At 46.6% G+C, this 17304-nt stretch overlaps 1 protein-coding gene across 2 annotated transcripts in view; it reads right to left on the bottom strand.

The window, feature by feature from the left end:
- Positions 1-17304, bottom strand: part of REEP1 (receptor accessory protein 1) — a 110701-nt gene that overhangs the window by 19474 nt on the left and 73923 nt on the right. For both annotated transcript variants that reach the window (XM_060027407.1, XM_060027406.1), the window contains exons 4-5: positions 15476-15596; positions 12864-12977 (exon numbers count right to left, since the gene is read on the bottom strand). In XM_060027407.1, coding sequence (XP_059883390.1) covers positions 12864-12977; positions 15476-15596 — 235 coding nt within the window. The remainder of the gene's footprint in view (positions 1-12863; positions 12978-15475; positions 15597-17304) is intronic.

Raw genomic sequence — 17304 nt, 5'->3', positions numbered from 1 at the left:
TGGGAAAGATATTTTCTCTCTCTCACATGCAGAAGGAGAAAGGCCTGACCCTGCTCCCTGCCTTCTGCCTTTGAGTATGGGAACTGCCACCTTGTGACGAGGAGACTTGCAGAGACATCCACCCGGAGCCTTGACATCACTGGCATCACTAAGTCACTGGAATACCGACGGTGCCCATTTACTCCTAGACTTCTCGTGGATAACTATCGTCCATTACAAGACATACATTTTTTCACCTCTGAAAACTGGGGAGGGTCTTACGATTGCTGTTGCCTTGTCTTTGATGTCACTGCCTACACATGAATGCACTTAGTTGTTATTCCCAAAGGCATGACCAGACAATGGAAACTCCTGACTGTTCACTGTTAACAAACCATTTAAGACCCAACTGGGACTTCCCCGGTGGCACAGTGGTTAAGACTCCACCCTTCCAATGCAGGGGGCTTGGGTTTAATCCCTGGTCAGGGAACTAAGATCCCACATGCCGTGCGGTGCAGCCAAAAGATTTTTTAAAAAAAGACCCACTTGAAGAAGGAATCTGAGTCTAGGTTGCCTAGAACACGTTCTACTGACACCTTCTAGTCAGATGAAGAAAGTGGCAACATCAGAACTGGCAGAATGGGCATCAGCAGCATGGATGAAAATCTCAGAGATGAAAGCTCTGCATCACCAACGCTCTAGAAAGCACAGAGAGTGATGCGGCCTCATCCTAAACGGATACTGAGGAGCGGAGTTGAAAAGTGATTCAGAAGAATCAGATTCTGAAAGTGAAGGTTAGAAAGACTTCAATCAGTTTACGGTGCCTGTATCCTTTATTGCATATACAAAAGTGACACACAGAAAAATCTATGTCTAAAGACTCCAAAAGAGTCTTTTTAATAAGTAGAAGTAGATGGGACTTCCCTGGTGGTCCAGTGGTTAAGAATCTACCTTCCAATGCAGGGGATACAAACTTGATCCCTGGTTGGGGAACTAAGATCCCACATGCCACGGGGCAGCTGAGCCCATGTGCACTCTAGAGCCCAGCCTCTAGAACAGACCAGAAAGGAACACATCCACAGCCTTCCATGAAAACTAATCTCCTACTTGTATTGTCATACTTTGACCTCTTTATTCCCCACGGTATTATAAGCAGGGTCTACCCAGTTTTGTTGTGGCTGCTTGCTTACATGCTGTTTGTTTTAACAGACTCACCTTGCTTTTTTCTGGGTACGTCAACAACATATGGCCCAGTGGCTCTCTCAGCTGGGCTCCTAGAGCCCCAGAAATCCCACAGAAGTATCTTGGGGGCAAGGGAGGGGAATCTATTCCTGATTACTTTAATCTTTTCTTTTTCCTGGCCAAAACTCTTAGAAAATTGGACTTTAAGAAGTAAACTGTGGGGACTTCCCTGGTGGCACAGTGGTTAAGAATCCACCTGCCAATGCAGGGGACACGGGTTCAAGCCCTGGTCTGGGAAGATCCCACATGCTGCAGAGCAACTAAGCCCATGCACCACAACTACTGAGCCTGCGCTCTAGTGCCTGCGTGCCGCAACTACTGAGCCCACGTGCTGCAACTACTGAAGCCCATGCACTTAGAGCCTGTGCTCCGCAACAAGAGAAGCCACCACAACGAGAAGCCCACGCACCGCAACAAAGAGTAGCCCCTGCTCACCGCAACCAGAGAAAGCCTGTGTGCAGGAACAAAGACCCAACGCAGCCAAAAATAAATAAATAAAAGTAAATTTAAAAAAGTAAACTGTGTCACTGAATTTTCTATTAATCTGAGATCTTTTTTGTATTTCAATTTTATTGATGTAGTTTTTCATTTGTATTTAATTACTACATTTTTCTAATTTTATAGATGGATTCAAGATATAAACCTTAGGGACTTATATGTACTTTTATGTCCAAATTTATATGTATAGGTACTGTAAATTTTTTTTAATTTTTACAATTAATTTTTATTGGAGTACAGTTGATTTACAATGTTGTGAATCTGGGAACTTTAATTCCTCATCCTTCCCCCAATTTGTAAGGAATAAGCAATCCATGTAGCTAACACACAGCAAATTTTCTATATTTTGATGCTTTTCTTAGTCAGAGGAGGGAGTGTGTTCCTGGGAAAACCCAGACCTTTAAAAAGCTGATATTCTAAGTAAAACAATTTACCACTAATAGAATACCTGCCATTAGGGCCCACAGAACCCCGAGTCAACAGTTACTAAGTTTGGTTGCAAGCCCTCGACGAGGTCCTCTTTTCCAGAGGGACACACAGGGGAAGGGACACCAGTGACAGGGACACAAGTGACAGGAGGGAGCTCCAGCAGAGCACAAAGTTTAGCCCACCTCACCTCACATGGTTTCTACTGCCTTCAACTGAGGACAATGAGAATAAAGACAAAAGGCTTTAGTGAGTCAGGCAGTTGATAACAAAGCCACCAGCATAAGCACATTTCCCACCGGCGATTCAAATATTTGAAAGAAAGAGTTAGTACTTCCTTCTAAATTCCCACAGGGTTTCCACCTCGCTAAAACAGTTAACCTCTACAGCTATACATGCTCCACATCGAGGCCAAGCAGGCTCCTTCCCAACATGCTGCACGAAGGCAAGGGCCTCGTTCGTGACATAGAATTGGATTAACAAACAAAAGAGAGAGAAAGGATTCTTCCCACCGTAGCATCAATCGTCAAATTCAATTCATTCTCCAGGCATGAAACAAACAAACCAAAAAACCAAATAAGTTAATTGCATGTTAGATGCTACCAAATCAACACAATAAGAGGCTCTGGGAGGAGGCTGACAGGGCCTCGGCTCTGGGATTAACACACATGTACACACACAGCTGTCGGGAGGAGAGACACCTGGCTCCGATCCAGACCATGGGCCAGTGGGCACAGGTGGCTGCTGGCTTCCATCCCCGAAGGGTTCAGTTTGGAGTTAGTCACATCTCTCAGCGGGGTTACCTGCCCTTCTCTGAGGTCCAAAGAGGAGACAAAAGGAAAGAGTCGAACCACCTGATAAAAGGGAAAAGAAAAAAAAAAGCCATGGGCACCAAACCTACAAAATGGGTTGAAGGGAGCCATGCTGCCCTGGCCTCCTACAAGTCACTCATTCACTCACTCACTTCTTCGTTCCTTCCTTCGCAGCCAACGCTGCTGGAGAGTTCCTGAAGCGCTCAGTGAAGCCCCGCGGGGGAAACAAACACAAATAGGAAACAGGACACGGTTCCTACTCCAAGGTTCTCCCAGTCTGGCTGAGGCATCGAGACACAAACGCGTGCAAGACAGCAAATGACAGACGACAAAACATACGACAGAAGCTCAGGGGACGGAGAGAGAGTACTGTTGGCTAGAATACCCAGGGAGGCCTCGTCCAAGAGCTCAGACTTGAGCGAGGCAAGGGCTGTACCATCAGAAAGAGAGGGGAAGGACATTGTGGCCAGACAGTGGTCGGAGCCAAGGTGTGAGAGTGGAAAACCCAGGTGCATTTGGGAAACTGAGATTGAACCAGTCTGAGGAGAAGAGGCTCAGGTGCTGGTGACGAGTGGGAGATCAGTCTGGAAAAACTGTATTTTGCCTGAACCTGGACTTCGATGAGAGCTCCACTGAAGGTTTCTGGGTAGTGAGCAAAGTGAAGACAGTGGGATTTTAGAGTCATGAGAACATTCTGGACACACTGCGGGGCACACATGGAGAACGGCCCCTGGTATCTGCCCTGCCTTCCTTCCTCAGGTTGGAGCTGGGCACATGGATGTCTGCAATAAAGTGCCCTTAATGGGAGATGAAGCGCAAAAAGGAACATTAACTGGTGAGGGAAGGCCGGTTGGGAACACTGGCCAACACCTCAGGCCAGGCTGGATCTGAGGTGCTGACAGCAGCTGCTGAGGAGATGAAGACCTGGATCTGGGAAGCGAGACAGGGCTGTGCAGGACAATGACAGCACCCAGGTGATGGGGTGTGGGGGTCACCGGGAAGGGCTCCACACGCAGCAGCTGTCCAGCCCTCGTGTGTAGAAGGCCACCAGTGAGACCCAGCTGGAAGCTCTGCTTGGTCCAGGCTTCCTCCTTGGAAAGGCCAGGCCCCGAGGGGAGGTTAAAGCTGTGGCAGATCTCTCTTCAAGGAGTAGGAGTCGGGTAGGGGACCCAGAGGTGGGGCATCCGCAAGACAAGTTTGCTCAGTGAAAAGCGGAGCTAAGATTACGACTTCCCACTTTATCACAGTGATACGCTTTGTTTATTTGTTTTGCTTTTCAATATCCTCATTTCTTTTTACTGAAGTACAGTTAAGGTACCATGTTATATTAGGACAGTGATAAAGCTTTAAAGAAACTATCTTTAGTCTCTTAAGGTAACTTGCGACCCACCACCTGCATTTAAGTGTGGCCCCAGCCTTGCCTCAAGGCAAAGTGGGAGCCTGCCTTGGGGGCAGCTGCTGGCTGTCTCTCGCATATGAATGTACCTTCCTGACTCCTAGAGGTGTTCCAGATAAAACGGTCAGAGGCACAGGCAGACAACCTTAAAAGTACCCTGGGCTGGGACTCGCTCTACAATTCTCAGGGGCAGACAGGCATCCCTCAGGCTCTCAGTCATGGGGGCTCAGGGCCTGGGGGTGTGATCCAAGCAGAATGTGGTCAGGAATTGTCAGTTCAGTGTGTGTGGAGGGGAGGGGCCATGGGGGTGTCTGGAGTGATGCAGGAACACAGGACTGGGAACTGGAGTATCGCTCTCAGCCCAGCAGCATGACCTTGGGCACTGGGATCTCGGTGTCCTCCCCTGTGAAGTAAGTGGCACCGAAGGCTCCTTCCTGTCCTAACAACCCACAGGTTGACATTCCTCGCTCTCTCTCTCTCTCTCTCTCTCTCTCTCTCTCTCTCTCTCTCTCTCGGTGGGGTTTGGGGCAGGGGCTCACGTGTTATATAGACGCTGCCACTCGGACACTGCTCACCTCAAGGCTGAACGAGGAGACGGAAGTCGGGCCCAGAGCAATGAGGGACCTGAAGCCCAGGGTGGGAGAGTGGCTTGCCCAGGGCCACACAGCACAGGCAAGGTGGACAGGGAGGGACAAGGGCGCAGGCAACGCCCCAACTGTGCCCAAGCTACCGCACCACAGAGAAAAGACGGGAAGAGATCCGCACAAGCAGGAGACAGCCTCCTCTCCACAAGAGTCTGGACTGTAAATAACTTCCCAATGCCAGCATCGGACTTGTTTCTCTTATTGGTTCAATAGTGAGTGAAGATCATGGTCAACCTTAGAGAGCAAACTGACACAGGAGAAGTGACCAACAGGTGGCCTCAGCATGAGCTCTGCCTCCTGGGAAATCTCTATGGACATCGACTCATGACTGTTTTGTGGCAAAAACCATTATCATGCCCATTTTGCAGGTGGAGAGGCTGAGGCTCATAGAGGTGCAACAGCAAGTGGGGGAGGTGGGGTTTTTTTGGTTTGTTTTTTTGGCTAGGCCGCGTGGCATGTGGGATCTTAATTCCCCGACCAGGGATCGAACCTGCACCCCCTTCACTGGAAGCACAGAATCTTAACCACTGGACCGCCTGGGAAGTCCTGGAGCTGGGATTTTTTTAACCTGGGTCTGCATATTTCCAAAGCCCATACTTGTTGCTAAGCATTGCTCTCCTGGCTGTGACAGCTAAAAATATGAACAGCCATCCTTCATCCCTTTACCATTTACTGTGCACCTAGTAGAGGTGCAGGTAAGACAAGGATATAAATGACTACAAGAGGGCCACTGGGGTGCCATGAAGTGAGAGACCAGTTCCCCCAGGAATCTAAGGAGGCTGCTGTGAAGGAGGTGGCTCTTGACCTTGAAGGGTGGACAGGATTTCAAACAGGTGGGAACAGGGGCAGATGAACTAGCAACAGTAGAGGCAGGAAGAGAAAATTCTAGAAACAGCAGAGTTGCTATTTCTAGAACAGCACTGAAGGTGGTGCTGTAAGTACAGTGTACAAGAACCAGAAAGGTCAGGAGAGACTAGACAGGAAGGTTGGGATCAGGGCCAAATGCACAGGCCTCAAACAGGAAGGGAGAGTGGCAGTGACCCCTTGAGTGGCTACTGCAATAGTCCAAGCTAGAAGGGAGGGTGCCTGGAAGAGGGCGTGGATGGAAGGAAGGAAGGAAGGGGTATCAAATGGGCAGGACTTGAAGAGCCAATCAGAGGAAGGAGGAACTCAAAGATGACTGAAATTTGGAGCTTGGGGTCCAGAGAGGATGGTGATTTTGTCATCATCAGAGATTTGGGACACAAGAGGAGGGACACATTTGGAGTTAGAGAGATGCTGACTGAAGGTACCAGGAGACAGGGAGGAGATGTTCAGAGGACCAGAAATGCTGGACTTGAGACCTGGGGAGAGGAGCCTATCTGGGAACCAGGAGCAACAGGTGGTGACAGCTGAAGGTGAGGGAAAGGATGAGTGGCTCTGGGATGGAGAGGAGAGCAAGGCGGGGCCCTGGAGAATTCCCCCCAACACTGAGGGAGTGAGGGCAGGAGACAGGAGTCGGGGGGAGGAGGTGACCAGGAAGGAAGGCGCATCACCACAGCCAAGTGCTTTCTCAGACCTCCTAGGTTCAACCAGGCTCTTCTCAGAGGTCAGGCAGGCAGGTGGGCTTCTCTCTTTCCACTGGGACCCTCGATGCCTCCAGCTACATATGATCTCCACAGGCAAACTCGGAACAGAGATTTGGCAAGTAATATCAGACCGGCAACTCCGCCTTCTGCTGACTTGTGAGACTGAGTCTCTTGTTTGTTTCAATCCACCTCACCATCTATGGAGTGGAGTAAGGTGAGGTAACATTCCAAGTAGAAACATCGGGAGGAAGACAGGGTGTCGAGGAACAAAGGCGAGTGTGGTGGAACCACAGTGGACAAGGCTTCAGGTGCTGCTTCAGGTTTTGGAAATAGGCTCCAGGGCAAGCTGATTTGTCTGGGAGGGAAGTATTCCCTACCCTCTACCTAAATTTTTTCAGCAGGTTGTCCATAACAGTTTATGTAATCTTGGTGTTTAAATGGTTGCCATGGTGAACTCTAAATATTAATTTTATGTTACACAGTCCTTGGCTTCAACAGAAGAAAGAGGGCTAACTTGACATAAGCTAGCGCAGAGGCTGGGAAATGTTCCTCTGAGGGGGTGAAGGGACGAGCATGAAACTTCCTAGAGTCCTCAGCCACTTAGATTCAGCAGACACAAGTGTGCGAAGCCAGACAAGGGAGACACGGGGATCCAAAAGGGACAGCAGTCTTCTCTTCTTCCTTGGAAATACATTCAAAGCATGAGTGGATACAGGGAGGTTTTAGAAAAAGAAAATGAACACCTGCCCTCTGATTAATCGTAAACAGGTAGTTTTTGCTTTTGTCTATTGTGGGGGGTTTTGGCAAGAAAAAAAACAAAGGCAAAGGCAAACAACTCCAGTCTGGTCAGAAGCCCCAAATCACTAGGCTTATGAACTTTCCAGAATGAGCTTCTGGTTCCAAGAATAAAGTTCCATGTCGTTTGAAAGCAGTATTTTTATTCAAGCAAGAGGTTTAGATAAAGCAGTGATGGATAAAAAATAAGGATCAGAGGGAGAGGACATTTTTAAAACTATTTCTGCTGAACTGTTTAAAGAGTTTGTTTTTAAAGCAAAATTGAGTGGAAATTTTTTTTTTTTTATGAGTGGAAAAACACTATAATTTATCTCTCTGTGATTGTGCCTAGGTGTTCAGATGCTAGGGCTATAACCAAGGCTTGGCTATACCCTGGTGGCCACTGACCATAACTGCAGGCAAAGTACCTGAGCTTTGGCTGGCAAGTCAGCAAAGTGGAGGTCACGGTGTGAAAGCAGAGCCGGACCAGGAGAGAAGATGAAGAAACGGAAAGATCGACCATGGGCAATGCCGCAGGCTGAGTCTCCATCTGCCCATTTTCCTCGTGAACCTCATATACAGAGGCCCCAAAGGGCTAAGTGGGTAAGGGAGGGGCCCTTGTCAAAGCAGAGCACTGCAGGCGAGAAGATGGAAATAAGGCAAAGGAGAACCCAAGAGGCTTAACAGAAGGCTTGGGACAGTGCTGCCTAAGAGAACTTTCTGCGATGGTGGGAACGTTCTATCCCTGTGTCAGCCACCAGCCACACTGGCTGCTGAGGACTTGAAAGCGGGTGAGTAAAGACTGAGGAATTGAATATTAAAATTTACTTCATTTCAATTAATTTAAATAGCCACACATGGCAAGTGGCTACCATTTCGGGCAGAGCAGGAGTGGAGGCATCAAAAAGTTTATTCTTCAGATCCATCAACGAGGTTTAATGAGTGCAAAACACCAGACAAGTTAGCAAAGTTTGGTTTTGGGTTTTGGGTTTTTGCTAAGCAAGAAACAAAGGAAAAGAATCCAGAGTCACTCATGGCCAGAAGCTCACAATCTAACAGGAAATACTAGATTCTAGGGGGGAAAAACCCCACACGCAGTCTGGGGAAGAAGCATCCCTAATTCACAGAACGCCAGCTTTACTTAGACCGGCTGTCTTAAACAGGTGACTTTAATAACACTATTGTCAGCACTGGAACTGTTCTAGGGATAGGATCTCCAGGGAAAGTAAAAGGGCATTATTTTTCAAGTTATGAGACAGGTCAAAAGCAAGATTGGTTTACCAGGCCTGAGAAGTGGGCAGGTGGAAGAGGCCTAGGATATGGTTCAAATGGCAAGGGGAATAAGGTGGCCTGGATACCTCACAGTTTGGGGGGATTTTTTTGAAGATTTTTTTTATGTGGACCATTTTTCAAGTCCTTATTGAAGTTATTACAATATTGCTTCTGGTTTTTTTTTTATGTTTTTAATTTTTGGCCACGAGGCATGTGGGATCTTAGTTCCCCGACCAGGGATCGAACCCACACCCCCTGCATTGGAAGGCGTAGTCTTAACCACCTCACCGCCAGGGAAGTCAGTTTTAAAACTACCTGACAGTTTTAAAACTCTTGATCAATTGGTTTTTCTCACTATTGTTTCTCTTCCCGTGAGAATGTGTTTTGCTTAACTAATGAGTTTCTAGAGCATTAATTTTAAAAAGCGAGAGATTTCCAATTCTAGTCTTAAAAAGACGTGGCACTCAATTTTCCCTCTGGGTGGAATTACTGGCTGGGAAACAGCTAATATCTAAGCTCAGAGCCAGTCAAGAGACTAGGGACACTTAGAAAGAAGGTACTACCGAGGTGTGTCCCTAGGAAGGAGACAGAGCAGCTTTTGCTGAAAGAAAAAATGCATCACTACTTCCCGGGGACAAGGATTAGACCTTGGGGAAAACTGGGGGGTGGGCTGGGGGTTAATAGGCCTGGGGAGAAATTTCCAACGTGTAATTTTGTTTGTTTGTTTTAGCTTTTCTATTCTAAGATAAAACATTAACATTAATAACAACTTATATTTGTACAATGATATGGTTTACAAAGCTTCTTCACACTTCATGATGATCCAAAAACCCTGCAAACATTCATTTTTTTAGAGAAAGGGCTCAGGGTTCAAAGTTATAAGGAAAAAAAGGATTAACTAAAAGTGGAGGCAGAAGATCTTTCATTCTTCTGGTTAAGTTCTGCAGTTTCCTCCTGGGGAGCCACCAAAGGATGGAAAATAGAGCAGATGAGGAAGGAGTGACCGCCCTCATCCGGTCCCCTGGTCCCAGCCTCCCTTCGATCTGTCTGAGCTCAGAGGGAGGCTCTCAGTCACCTCACCCTCTCTCCTGCAACTGTTTGGCTAAATGCAGCGGATGTTTACAGTGAGAACTGATTTGTAGGCTGAGGGTGTTTTCTGGGAGGAGACAGGCAGGGTCCAAGAGACGTAAAATGGAGCCATGAGGAGGGCGACCATAAACGCCGGTTTGCTTGGCACAGACCTAGTTTCTACCTGTTGTCCCAGCATAATAATTACAGCACCGTTTCACTCTCAGATGTGTCCTGTTTGAACAGCATATGGTCACCCTAGCCACTGTGACTGGGCAGAGTGTCTTTTTTTCACAAAATTGCTTTGACTGTTCCCCTGGGGGTAATCGACAAGGTTGTTCCGGACTCATCTTTCTCATTCTCAAGGTTAATGCTTCTAAGCAGCTAAATCTGCATCCCAGGAATGTTAAAAAAGTTAACTGTTTTAACCCTCATCACCTGTGGTGTATGGTTCTGGATGGGCCCTCAGGCAGGGACCTGTAAAGAGGTGGCTGTTTACTTTATTTACTTATTTTTTAAAATATATTTATTTATCTTGTTTATTTATTTTTGGCTGCGTTGGGTCTTTGTTGCTGCACGCAGGCTTTCTCTCGTTGCGGTGAGCGGGGACTTCTCTTCGTTGCAGTGCAAGGGCTTCTCATCGAGCTGGCTTCTCTTTGTTGGGGAGCAAGGGCTCTAGGCACAGGAGCTTCAGTAGTTGTGGCACACAGGCTCAGTAGTTGTGGCTTGCTGGCTCTAGAGCGCAGGCTCAGTAGTTGTGGCGCACAGGCTTAGTTGCTCCGTGGCATGTGGGATCTGCCTGGACCAGGGCTCGAACCCGTGTCCCCTGCATTGGCAGGCAGATTCTTAACCACTGAGCCACCAGGGGAGTCCGAGTTGGCTGTTTAAAAATCATCTGGGGAACTTGTTAAAAATAGAGATTCAAGGGCTCACTGCCTGAGATTCTGATTCAGCACATCTGAGAATCTGTTTAAAAATGAAAAACAAAGCTTCCCAGGTGGTTTGGATACTAAAGCCAGATTTGAACCCAGTGGTGACTTATCATCCTTTGGCCGGGGCCTGGAGTGGTCCATTGTTACTATGGAAACCACTGATCTATCCCTCAGCCAGGTTGAATTTTACTTTTTCTTTTTCTTTTCTTTTCTTTTTTAAAGTACACATCTGTTTCAAAAACAGAGGGCATTATTTTGGGGAAAGAAGAGTGTTTTCTCTCTCAAGATATTTAGAGAGGAAAAGCAAAGCCCCCACAAGGCAGAAAATTTTCTTGTCTGAAACCAAATTCAGCAGGAAGCAGGCGTCCCTCACTACTTTTTAGCCCAACTAGAAAGAACTAATGAGCAGTTATTTTTCTGAGGCAAGTTTCAGACTATCTAGAGCTTCCTTCAGGTTAGTTGTAAGGTGCCCGGCTGGAGGCCTAGGCTCACGGGCTTCCCCGGTGGTCAGAGGGACTGGCGGTGACTGGCCAAGATTCAGGAGGCTCCAGCTTGAGGCAGACCTGGAAGAGGATGGCCCTACAGAATTACCATAAGAATATAATTTACACACACAGCTGAGTGGCCTGATGACCGGTACTGAGTCACCCTGATAAATATACCACACTGATGCTCTACAACTGAGCTGAGAAAAGAGCAGTAATCTATGTTCCTTCAGGTGCAGAAGCAAAGATGGGGTGGGGAGAGGGCCTGGGAGGCCTCTGTAGCTTTATGTGGCAAAGTTAGCCTGATGAATTCAGAATTTAGCAATTCTGAGTTCTCTTTTCTGTCAGCTTAAACACAAAAGCCTAAAACGATTGCATCTCAAACAGAAGGATCTTAGAATTCACTGCTCTTTGTAAATCCTGATACGTCTCCTCCAGATACCAAAGCGGAACTTCCCCTCCAATGATACTCATTGGGATTCACCACTTTGCCAGCTACTATTGTACCCAAGGTGGACAGGGACCCTCCAGGTACCAGCGGAACACTTCACTATGGTTCTGTGTTACAGAAGCATCTGGTCCTTCTCTGAAATAGGAATCACTCCCCTTTGGTTCTCCTGTCTCCCCGCCAGCCTTTGTCTGCAGAACTCCTTGACTTTATGTGGAAGGTGCTTTTCAAACTCCCAGCCCTGTGTGCTAAGTTTTCCTCCCAGAAATGCTCCTAAAGTGCCTCTCCCTGGTTCAGGGCCCAGAAAACCCAGCTCAGTCCCCTGACCCAACTGGCTATCAACTCCCTCCATCCCACCATCCACTGGGAGCCCATGGAGCACGAAGATCTGTATTAATTGTCCTCTTCCAAACACTTTCACAGCTCTACCCTCTCTTTCCCCCAAACCCTCACATGGCCACCCAGGATTCATAGCTTCCCTTTGCTAATACAGCTCACCTCCCAACCATTGTATCTCTCCAGACATAAGCATAACTGCCTTTCCTCCACCCTCAGCCAACTGTAGACCCCTACTCTACCTTTGGATTTGGAGGAAGGTGTTGTCACCAGGGAACACTAGGGCAATCTGCTGAATTTGCTCTGAGAGTAAACATCTACCAATTTAATTTTTCAGGGCTGAGCACATAACGAGAAACTGACAAAGCGACAAGGAGAATGTAATGGGAGAGGAAGCTGGGCAGGAACACAGAGGGCCTTTGAACAGGGCTGGGTGGAAAAAAGAAGGAAGTAATTGCTTATATCACAATATCCCACAAGACCAGTATTTATTTCAAACCCCCTCTACCTCTAGTTACTGCTGCTACACATATCATTGTCCTCCACGTTTGAACCACTCAACTTATTCTAGGACCCTGGGCTCCTTCCCCTGGATCTGTGGGGCCACGTGAGCATGGAGTGCACCCACTCACTCAGGTAATAAGTCTCTGCACCTGTCTATTTAGGTGACTCTCCCAGTGCACCCTAGGAAATTGCAGAGAAGAGCTCCCTCTCCTCCCCTTCTCTCTTCTCTGCGTCCAAGGATTACACTCCAAGTACTTTAGAGGTCCTTGAGACGCAAAGATGAGCTTCAGGGGCTCGGGGAACCTCTCAATATTGCATAAATCATTTGTGTGTGGGGGTGTGCAGTTTTCTGGGGGCAAGATTCACCCTTTTTCCCCTCAGATTTTCAACGGGACCCCAAAAAGGATGAGGAACCTGATCGGTCCTTAGCCTGTCTCTGGGCAAGTTACAGCCATGGCGGTCAGGTCCCAGCATGGTACCTTGGAAGCGGCCATCACCGCCGCCGTGGCCGCCACGTTCAAGCCTCGCTTCCCAAAGTGCACGAGGGCATCATAACTTCGGTCTTTTGCTTGGACCAGGCAATCATCGATTTCCTGTCAAAGGAAAACAGAGGCACACTGAGTTGGAAAGCTCAAGTAAATCTCTGTTCTTTCTCCCTTCTCCTGAGCGCTGAGCCTGGGGGCTTGTGCCCAACCACTCATTCTCTCTGGCATTGCCACTAACTGGCTGTCAGACCTGGGCAAGTACTTAGCCTCTATTCACGGTTCTGTCTTCTGAAAAATGAGGACCCTGGTAGCACCTAACTTGTGGAGCAAGGTGAGGATTACATGCGATCATTCCAGTAAAGCACCTGACACAGTGGCTGGTTTCAATAAGCAAGAACCATTGTCATCTTCCTTATCTCAAGGAGGTCAGGCCCCGGCAGCTCTGAAATTCTGTTATTCCACAGCTATTTCATACGATATCCATATCCCTCCCCGTGTATATATCGATGGGAGGGATTAGGACATAGAAAGAAATAGGTGTTATTTTTGTTGATAGAGAAGATCATTTTACAGATAAAAAAATAAAAGCATAAATTAGAAGTCATCCAGCATCATACCACAAGGTAAAGGTGAGGTGGGAAAGAGGATTGACATCTACTTCAGGGACCGAGACCAAGTAAGATATTGGTTTAGTTCAAATTTGAATCAACGTTGGCTCATTCTTTTTGTTTGTTTGGTTTGGGTGGTGGTTGTCACTGTTTGAAGAAAACAGTTATTTTGGAATCACAGGAGCTCATTGCAGAGTTCAGTCAATGACACTTGGTCTCCGTTTCATTTGAAGTTCAGCACATCGGTGCACTTCCTTGACTTTGGGGTATGCAGGCGGGCAGTCAACCCCCTGCCTTGTCCTTGTTTAAGCTTCTTCAAGAAGTCACCACACTAAGTCTCCATTGTGACCCCTGGCCGACTCCAGAAGTGATTCCTGGCAGCTCTTAAGAGTCAGTCACCTTCATTTCCATGGAAATTACACTGGCAGCTTCAGGGTAAGTCCAGCGTTTGGAGAAAGGGAAGCAGGAAGAATAGAGATTTGATAACCAGGTCGAGACAGGGATTACCGTTCCTCAAAATCCACCCTCTGAGACGGGAAGTGTGTCCTAGTTCCTAAACGGATTCTCAGAAACGTCTACAGTAGCCTGCTCATCCAACCGATATACTCAAAGGCTTCCCCTGGAAGTCCAAAGTATCCAACTTTCAGAAGCAATAGAAATGAATATATCAAGCCACCAACAGTGCTCCTAATTCATGCCGTAGGATCCTACCGCACAATCGGTTTAGAAAGTCATATAATATCATTAATGAGTTATACAATGTTGCACCCAGTAATCCCAGTCCTGAGAATTTATTCTAAGATAAGAAGTCAACAGAAGGAACTATATACTATGTGTGGTGATTGTCGTGGGTCACTAGGAAGACCAAGTGAGAAAGGATGCTATGCCGTCATGTCTAAGATCTCAGAAGATAAATATTGCATCTGCTCAGCGTTTTTGTTGTTGCCTCTTGGTTTGGAGTGGCTTTTTTTGTTTTAATGTACGCTTAAAATTTTATTTTAAAGAAACGTTTCACAGACTGGATTGAACTGAAAAAAGGAGCTACCAAACAAATTAATAAGACAGAGGTCATGTTTATTTTAGTGGTCTCGGCATCTATTACTGTATGAAATCTTAAGAAAACAATGGAATAATCCATTGAAAGCAAATCCGGCAGATTAGGTTCAGTGGAGATGTTAAACAAAAAATAATTTTATAGACAGTGACATTATCTTATAAGTAGCTTAAATTTCTTTTCAAGAGGTGTAAGTTGTAATTCCCCCTTGAATCCTTAGTTATTGTTGACCCCTTCCTGCAATCTCTCCCTATCTTATTTTTTCCATCTCTGACAATAGACACACCTGCATTTTCATTTCAAGGATGTATGTGAAGTACTTTGAAGCGAAACAAACACAAATGATACATAGCGTGAAACAAATTATTATGACTATTCTCATTAATACTTATTGACTGATAATTACTAAAGTAGCAGGTATTTCATTGGTAGCATACGTTTTATCATTGAACAATAAAGCAAACATACTAGAAATGTATTATATTCCAGTCTCTGTTAGTAGCTATCTGGGTACAAGTTCAAATCATTTAATCTCTCTAGGCTTCAACGTTCCTGTTTATGTTAAGTTTTTAAAGTATTTTAATAGTCTATGTAAAAATCCTATCTGCAAAAGGATAGGGGCTGAGCCTGATGAAAGGAAGGAAATTCAGTTTGGGGAGTTGAATTATGAGTGAATCTCTTCTGCTTTTTGTTTCAATGTATGGAAATGTCTTACAATAAATAATGATGAATAACATCCTTTGGAGAATTTTACCACTATTTCTAAACAGGTCATAAAAATAGACTTAAAAAAGAAAGATTAGAAGGAACGAATGTTGGAGGGGGGAAATAAGAGTCAATTAAGAGCCTCCTGCAATAAAACAACCTGCCTTTTTTTTTTTTTAATCACTTTTTAAAATCTTTTCACTCGCTGGAAGGAGTGCAGGCAGAGCAACATAAATTACCTTTTCTTTTGAGGACAGCGTGGGATGTACAAACTTCCTATAGAGGAGGCTGGAGCCTTTTGTGTAGGGAGACAGCAGCCAGGCTACAAATGCTATTTTTAGTTCATAATAGAATGGAAACCTGGAGAGAGATGAGAAAATACACATTCCATTAGGTTCTCAGCAACTCCGCCCTGAGCCTTTGAAACATGAGGCCTGGGGGCACAGACACCTCTCCTGCCTGCGCACGGCCGCCTGGCCCCCAGATTCCCATGAAGGGGTATGCACACACAAGCACATCCAAGGCACAAGCCCAAGGCCTCTTGAAAGCCAGTTCATTTTTTTTTTTTTTTTTCCTCTTTGGCCATACAGCTCAGCTTGTGGGATCTTAGTTCCCCAACCAGGGATTGAACCTGGACCCTCAACAGTGAAAGCACTGAGTCCTAACCTACTGGACCGCCAGGGAATTCCCAAAGCCGGTTCGTGTTTTCTTTCCTTGTCAAGCAAGCCAGGGAGCTGGGGTCTCTCCAGCAATCACCCTATGACCGTGCTTGACAACAGCTGGAGCTTCCGTCCGAGCTCTGCTCATTTTGGTTGGAGCCGGGGTTCCTGTAGCCCCAGATGCCACAACCAGCCGTGCCCAATTTCCCGGTCATTCACTCTTCACTGGAGGCCACGAAGGCACAGACACAGGATTTACCGTAGGGCGGAGCTGACAAAGAATCGCCAGACTGAGAGTAAAGCCTCCCCTCCTCGGCTATCTTCTTAGTCCCCCAAAAAGGCAGGGACGGGAGCCCGATGCTTGCCAGGAAAGAGGATGCTACTCACCCTATTCAAACCAACAGCAGGCTGGCGGGGAGGAGGGGAGGCATCAATTAGGAGTTTGGGGTTAACATATACACACTACTATATATAAAATAGATACCAACAATGACCTACTGTATAACACAGGGAACTATACTTAACATTTTGTAATAACCCATTAGAGAAAAGAATCTGAAAAAAATATATAACTGAATCACTTTGCTTACACCTGAAACAAACACATCATTGTAAATCAACTCTACTTCAATTTAAAAAATTAAATTTAATTAAAAAAACCAACAGCAGGCAAAAAGGTCTTGATCTTTTTGGTGCCGAAAGAAAGAAGAGTTCAGGGTACAGATAACATACGATTCTGAAGTTTAAAGTCCTGCGTGCCGTGTGTTTATGCATCCCATAAACACCCGGCACCCATATGTGGCAGCCGGTGCTGAGCACCAAGGAGACAGTGGGAAGCAAACAAGACCTGACCCCTGCTCTCTTGGAGCTTCCAGTCTAGCGGGAAACATAGACAAGGTTCTGGCGTCTTTGGAACTGGTAGTCCAGTCAAGGAAACAGAGATTGCTCAAATCATCACGATTAATATAGAATAGCAACCTGAGACGAGTGCCATCATGGGCCTCTGCTGACCCACGTGGTGCCTCTGCACGTGTGAGAAAAAGCCAAGTCCTTCAGCTGGATGCAGTCCTGGGAGCACATGGCTTGCAAACAGGGCTTCATCCGAATTTCAGCTCCGCTTGCCTCCTTGGCCAGATATCTTGTGCTATGAACAACCTGTGCAACCATACTTGGCAGGCCGGATGTGTATTAACCATATTTTAAAATTTTCTGTCCTCTGATGCTTTGACATCTTGGGACCTCGCTGACTCTGGAGAGACTGCCTCTCCCATGGAAACCACAATACAGTCTCTTGCCCACACTTCCTGCCTCGGCTTCCTGATCAGCCCCGTGCTTCCCCATGTGGCTCTGCGCAGCGGGCTGTACCTCTAGGGATCTGTGAATATAACGAACTTATTCCTTCATGATAG

The sequence above is a fragment of the Delphinus delphis genome, chromosome 12 (genome assembly GCF_949987515.2).
Source record: "Delphinus delphis chromosome 12, mDelDel1.2, whole genome shotgun sequence".
In the NCBI taxonomy this organism is placed as follows: Eukaryota; Metazoa; Chordata; class Mammalia; order Artiodactyla; family Delphinidae; genus Delphinus; species Delphinus delphis.
Note: the sequence above shows the minus strand (reverse complement) of the source record. Positions and strands in the feature narration are given on the sequence as shown.